The sequence below is a fragment of the Bidens hawaiensis genome, unplaced genomic scaffold, assembly GCF_021521415.1.
Source record: "Bidens hawaiensis isolate Kalapana, Puna unplaced genomic scaffold, B.hawaiensis_p1.1 tig00023995_1, whole genome shotgun sequence".
Classification (NCBI taxonomy): Eukaryota; Viridiplantae; Streptophyta; class Magnoliopsida; order Asterales; family Asteraceae; genus Bidens; species Bidens hawaiensis.
The window spans coordinates 98,623-104,920 of NW_027493774.1; the positions used below are offsets into that span (position 1 = coordinate 98,623).

Genomic DNA, 6,298 nt, shown 5'->3' on the forward strand with positions numbered 1-6,298 from the left:
CCTGTTGAGCGATATGGCGTAGGAGCTCAACCCTTTACATGAGTAGGAACTACGCCATACCTCATAGAGCCTATTTTAGAGAGGCTCACCCTTAGATAGGATAATAAATAAGTGTGTTACTCAAAATGCAGCATCATTCATTGATTTTTTTCAATATCATTAAACCAAAACAACTATTACAAGGACCTTGAACTGTTGTCATTAACTAAAAACTTCTTGAGGTGCTTGTCGTTCTAGTGACGTGGCACCTTCCTTCCTTCCATGTCATTGAGCTTATAGGATCCGCCCCTGTGAGCTTCTTTGATAACATAGGACCTCCCCACTTGGGTCCCAATTTTCCTGTGTCGGATTTCCTACTGGCCTCTTTGTTTGTAAGGACCAAGCATCCGGGTTTAAACACTTCTTTTCTTACCCTTATGTTATAGAAGGCTTCCAGCTTTGTCTTGTATCTGTCTTCCTTAATAGAAGCCTGCTCACGAGCTTCTTTTAGGAGATCGAGGTTAAGCAGAACCTCGGAGTCGTTGGCTTCATCATTTATGTTTCTCACCCTTCTTGAATTTACCCCAATTTTTGTGGGGATGACAGCTTCTGAGCCAAAGATTAGGTTGTAGGGTGTTTTGTCATGACTTGTTTTCTCCGTGGTTCGGATAGCCCAAAGGACGCTTGGAAGCTCTTTTACCCATTTCTTGTCATACCTTTAAACCTTGCTTTAACACCTTCAATGATGTTACGATTCATTCGTTCTCCTTGACCGTTGAATTGGGGGTATGCTACTGATCTAAACACATGCTTAATTTGCAACTCTTGACACCAAAGGCTAAATGTCTTCTCCGCGATTGCTTCCCATTATCAATCACTATTTTACCTGGCATTCCATATCTACAAATTATGTTTTCCTACAAAAATTTTATTACCTTCTTCCCCTTGATGGAAGCTTGGGGCTTAACTTCTGGCCAATTGGTGAAATAGTCGACAGCTACCGGTAGGAACTTTACCTTCCATGCTGCTTCGGTGAAGGGACCAACAATGTCCATTCCCCACTTGTAGAATTTCCAATAGCAATAGTGGGTACCATGTTGTGCTTCGGGTTTGATTTGACGGGAGCGTGGAGCTGACAAGCTTCACATTTGTGGATGGCCTCTGTGGATTCCATGCGCATTGTCGGCCAATAGTATCCAAGGTTTATTAACCTAGTTACCATCAACCTTGGACTGGAATGTGTCCTGCAAATGCCTTCGTGTACTTCCCTCACAAGATAGTTGCTCTAATCTGGTCCCACACATCGCCGCAAGGGACTCAAATATCCCTTCTTGTATAGGACATTATCTTTTATCACATATTGTTTAGCCTTAAGCTTGAGCTTTAGGGCTTCTCCTTCGTTAGTGGGAAGCTTCCCTTCTTTGAGGAACTCTATTTTGGGATCGTCCAAGTGATCCCTTCTTCTTCAATGATGTCTTGTACTTCTTGTTCCTCAATTGATGGGATCTTCAAGACTTCCACCAGTACCTTCTTTGTTAAGTGAGCGAGGGTTAGGGAAGCCAGCTTACTGAGGGCATCAACTTACTTATTCCGGGTTCTGGATACTTGAGTTAATCTACAACTTTTGAATTCCTTCATTAGCTCTTTGACCTTCTACTTATACTTTAAAATCGAAGGTTCCCTTGCTACAAATTCATTATTCACTTGGCTTGCCACCAATCTTGAATCAACAAAGGCACTTATTTCTTGGATTGTCATCGCTTTTGCTAGGCGAAGCCCTGCGATCAAAGCTTCGTATGCAATTTCATTATTGGTACATGGGAACTCTAGTCGGATCGCATAAGTATATTCAGTTCCTTGGAGGTCTGTAATTATTAGACCAGATCCAAAACCTTCTATGCTCGATGCTGCATTAGTGTAGAGTGTCCACTTCCCCAATGGGATAGCAGGTTCACCTTCTTCCAACTCGTTCACCTCCATAGGTTCTTCTGGTTTTCAGTTAGAGAACAGCCAAGACTTGAGCGTTGATTGCCTTTCTAGGCTCGCACGCTATGTTGTGTTCACCTAAGCCGATTGCCCATTTGGCTAGCCTTCCTGCTATTTATGGGCTTTCCTAGATGGACCTTATAGGCTTGCCTGTGACCACCTTCACCTGATGAGCTTGGAAGTATGTTCCTAGCCTTTTGGTTGTGTGAACAAATGCTAGGATAAGCTTTTTGATGGCCGTGTAATTGAGCTCAGCTTCTCGTAGTGCCCTGCTGATGAAATAGATTGAGATTTGGACTTTATCACGTTCCATAATAAGAACTGAGCTTATAGCTTCCCTTCCTACCAAAAGGTAAACCATAATTACATCTCATTCTTGAGGAGCTGCCAGAGCAGGCAAGGAAGCTAGATACTGCTTTAGGGCTAGGAAGGCAGCTTTTACCTCACTACTCCATTGAAAATATTTCTTGTCATTACAATTCTTCAATGTTTTAAAGCAAGGTAAAGACTTTTCTGCTGATTTTGAAAGAAATCGTTTGAGTGCAACAATCTTACCATTTAGGCTTTGAATCTTCTTATTTGTTTTTGGAGAATGTAAATTAAGAACAACTTATACCTTACATGGGTTAGCTTTTATGCTTTGTTTATAAATTAAGTGACCCAAGAATTTACCTTCTTCGTATCCAAATGAGCATTTGACTGGATTGAGCTTCATGTTGATGCTTCTAAGATATTGGAGTGTCTCTTCAATATCTTTGAGCATTACTTTCTCACTTTTGCTTTTAATGGCCAAGTCATCAACATAACCTTCCATGTTCTTTCTAATTTGATTCGAGAAGGTGTTGTCGATCAATCGTTGGTATATAGCCCCGACATTCTTCAAGCCAAAGGGCATCTTTCTATAGTAGAAGATTCCCTTATCGGTGTGGAATGTGGTCTTCTCTTCGTCAATAACCTTCACTAAGATCTGGTGGTAGCCCTTGTAAGCATCCAAAAAGCATTTGATTGGAAGCCTGTAAGGGAGTCTACCTTCCAATCTATCTCTGGTAGGGGGTAGCTATCATCGGGACAAGCTTTGTTAATATCCTTGAAATCTACACACATTCGCCAAGATCCATCAGATTTTTTACCTTAACGGGGTTAGCAATCCAAGAATGGTATCTTACCTCTCGAAGTATAACGGTTTTGACAAGCTTGTCCACCTCGTTGTAAGCAGCTAAGCTTCTTTCAGCAGTCAAGCTTCTCTTCTTTTTAGCGAATGGTTTATGAATGGGTGAGATGTTCAAGGAATGTTTAGTACATTCCCTTAAAACCCATGTCATGTCGTTTGGACACCATGCAAAAACATCTTTTTTTGTAATAACGTTATTAGCTTACACATGGTCTAAGAGGAAGCTTGCAATTGACTTTGATGGTTTGTTCAGGGTAAGCTGGATTGATGCTTATTTCTTGTACAAGGTCATCTTCTGTGTCTTCATTGAGCTCCCATGATTCTTCTACGACAACTATGAGTAGAGCTTCTTGTGTTGGTACCATCATAGCTATCCCTCCTGTGGTAGGGAATTTCATCTTCCCATGGGCAGTGGATACTACTGCTTCAAAAGTTATAATTATGGTTCTTTCAATGAGTATATTATAGTTAGATTGGTACCTAACCACTGTGAAGGTAAGATGCTCAACTAGAGAGAGGTCTCCGTCTCTCAACTAAAGGTCCAAATTGAGCTTCCTAAGGGGAACTACCTTCTCTCCGGTGAAAATTCTAAGAGAGTTGTTAGTTTGTTAGAGTTATTTTTTGATTTCTTGAGAGAGTTTTAGGAAACATCTTTCACACATAACCTCCATTGCTGCCCCACAGTCCATGTAAGCTCCAAATATGGGGAAGCCATTAAGCTTAACTTTTACAATGACTAGAGTTGTGACTTTTTTGTGAGGGTTGGTCGAAGGGAAGCATATGCTCTATTGGTTCCATGCGAGCGTTCGTTGCCTTTTTTTTCATGTTCACTCCGAACACCATCTTTCCGCCCCCTCAATCTTCTTTTGGATCCTTGAGTAGGTGAGCTAACTCACCACTTTGAATGGCGTCTTCATTATGCTTCTTCAACTGGAAACAATATATGGTAAGGTTCCCAATTATATTGTGAATGGCACAAAATTTCCCGTGTGCCGCTTGCATGTCGATTTGGACAATGGACGGGGAGGACGAAACTTGTGCTTGACCTCCTCGGAGGCCAGGATTTCTTGTGGAGTTTCAGTTAGCACGGAGAAGATCAGATTGTCTTTCTCTTGTGGTTTTTGATGCCGAGAAAAATGGCTTCTATCATCTGACCTTCTATGCTCGCGGTACTTCTAAGGGTGCTTCTCAACGAAGGACTGGCATCGAGGCTTCTTCCTTTCTGAAGGGTAGCTTCTCCAGTTTCTATGGTCGTGCTTCCTTGTTTCATGATTATCCAAGGCTTCCTCTCCCCGAAGGTATACTTGTGTTCTTTCGATGGCTTCTTTCATTTCTTAAATTGTTTAAGGAATGTTTTTGTGGAACCTTCTTACTATTCATTTTTTAAGGAATGGTTTTGTGGAACCTTCTTACTAGCTTCTTGGATTTTATGTCGTTCATGTAGCAGGCCACACACATCTTTTTTTGAAGAACCACTGTAATTCAAGCATTCTTTCTTGTATCTATCCATGAAGACTCTAAGGTCCTCGTGTTCTTTTTGTCTGATTTGATGTAGGACAAGTGCGTCTTTGGTGCACCTTCTTATTTTAGTGAAGTTGGTCAAGTAGCTTTGATCTAAGTCATCAAAGGAGGCTATGCTTCTCGACGGAAGGGTGTTAAACCAAAGTCTGTCAGGTCTTACTAAATTTTGCATGTACATGTAACAACACTCTGTGTTGTTCCATATTTCTACATTAGTTGCTCCCGTGGAGATTTGAAGATGATATGATATTCGGGGTCTTTTGTTTCATCATAGGTCTTAACGTTAGTCGGCATCTTGATTTTTGTTTGGAACACAAAGTTTGCTATCTGTTCGGAGAAGCATGACCAAGGTTGACTACTTGTAAGTTTGGTAAGGTTCCAAGTGTCTCAAGTCACCTATGTTAGTGGCAGTGATACTTGGAACTTGGGTTACCACAGGATGGTTCATAGCTGGGAAGACTTGAGAAGCTTGCCATTGTAAGGTTTCCAACCATGGTTGGCTATACTGAGGCATCATCAAGGCGGCCGTCTGTGTGTATGTCATACCATGCAGCATGAGACCTGGCTATAGGTAAGCTTGAGGCATGGAGCATGTTGCTTCTACCATAGGTGCTATTATCATGCTTCTAGCAAGAGGTAATGACATCAAAGATTTTTCCTGGGAGGTACTTGTTGAGGGAGGTACCACAGCGGGTGAGCTTTGAAAATGTTGTTCCATGGTGAATTCTCACGTTCCATTAGAGGTTATAGGTAAAGATGTGAGGCTCACCATTTCACGAGGATAGCATGTGCTCTCATATTCTCCTATCTGCGAGCTGTGGGTCCTTGAGAGTTTCTTCTCGATGGAGAAGGTGTTCTCATGTTTAATTGACGAGGTATGGGGGAAAGTGTTACCTCAGGTGCTTCGTTATAATCTAATCCTATTCTTACCCCCTTTAGCTATTCTTGAGCATTATTGTTCATCAGCTCCCTGAGCTGGATGAAAATCCATTTAACACCCTCCGACGTCATATCAATTCTTTTCACCGGAAGGAGAAATCCACTCCTTGGGGAAAATGTTCCATTCCTAGATAAGGGTGGTTTTTGGAAATCAGAATATTGTGATGACATGACCAAAGGCCTGCTCATTTTCGGCGAACTACACCCAATGATTTCCTGGCTGCTCACCGTTCATAGGAGCACTTTGTAGTCGGAAGCTTCCTAGGGGAAGCTAAAGCGTCTTAAGTAGTAAATGCCAGCTCTCCTTTTACCTCATGCAGACTAGGTGCATGCTAATTCCGTATAACCTGCGGTGAGCTTTTATTTAGTCTTGTAGTTGCTTTTACTTTATGAAGGTACCATCTTTTGGTTAATTATGACTTTTTCTAACATTACTGTATCATGAGATTCTTGGTCAACTCAGGAATCTTGTTGGGCAAGTGTCAAGCTTCTCTGTCTGGCAGCTTATGCTTGCTTCTCTTTTATTCATAAGCTTTCCTAGCTTGTGAGCTGCTTCTTTTCAGTTAAGCTTATGGGTGGGTAAGGATACACACGTCATCACTAGACGTTAAAATTTTAATCGCATGCTTGTTAAGGACTTTAAAAGATTAAATTTTATAGAAAGATTAATTAAAAGGATAAAAAATAAATAATAAACATAAT

The 6,298-nt window shown here is 41.3% G+C and overlaps 1 protein-coding gene across 1 annotated transcript; it reads right to left on the reverse strand.

Moving 5' to 3' along the window:
- Positions 1-205: 205 nt before the first annotated feature.
- LOC143568494 (uncharacterized) lies at positions 206-1,159 on the reverse strand. The gene is made up of 2 exons (XM_077054644.1): positions 996-1,159; positions 206-695 (listed from the first exon to the last, which is right to left on the reverse strand). The coding sequence occupies exons 1-2, from the start codon at positions 1,157-1,159 to the stop codon at positions 206-208; spliced, it is 654 nt and encodes a 217-aa protein (XP_076910759.1).
- Between the last annotated feature and the right edge of the window lie 5,139 nt (positions 1,160-6,298).

Bases quoted from the DNA above. Each gene is read 5' to 3' on its own strand.
- LOC143568494 (XM_077054644.1), bottom strand. From the start codon at position 1,159: ATGCGCATGGAATCCACAGAGGCCATCCACAAATGTGAAGCTTGTCAG. The intron at 696-995 runs GTAAAGTTCCTA...CAAGGTTTAAAG, and splicing joins TCACCGAAGCAGCATGGAAG to GTATGACAAGAAATGGGTAA.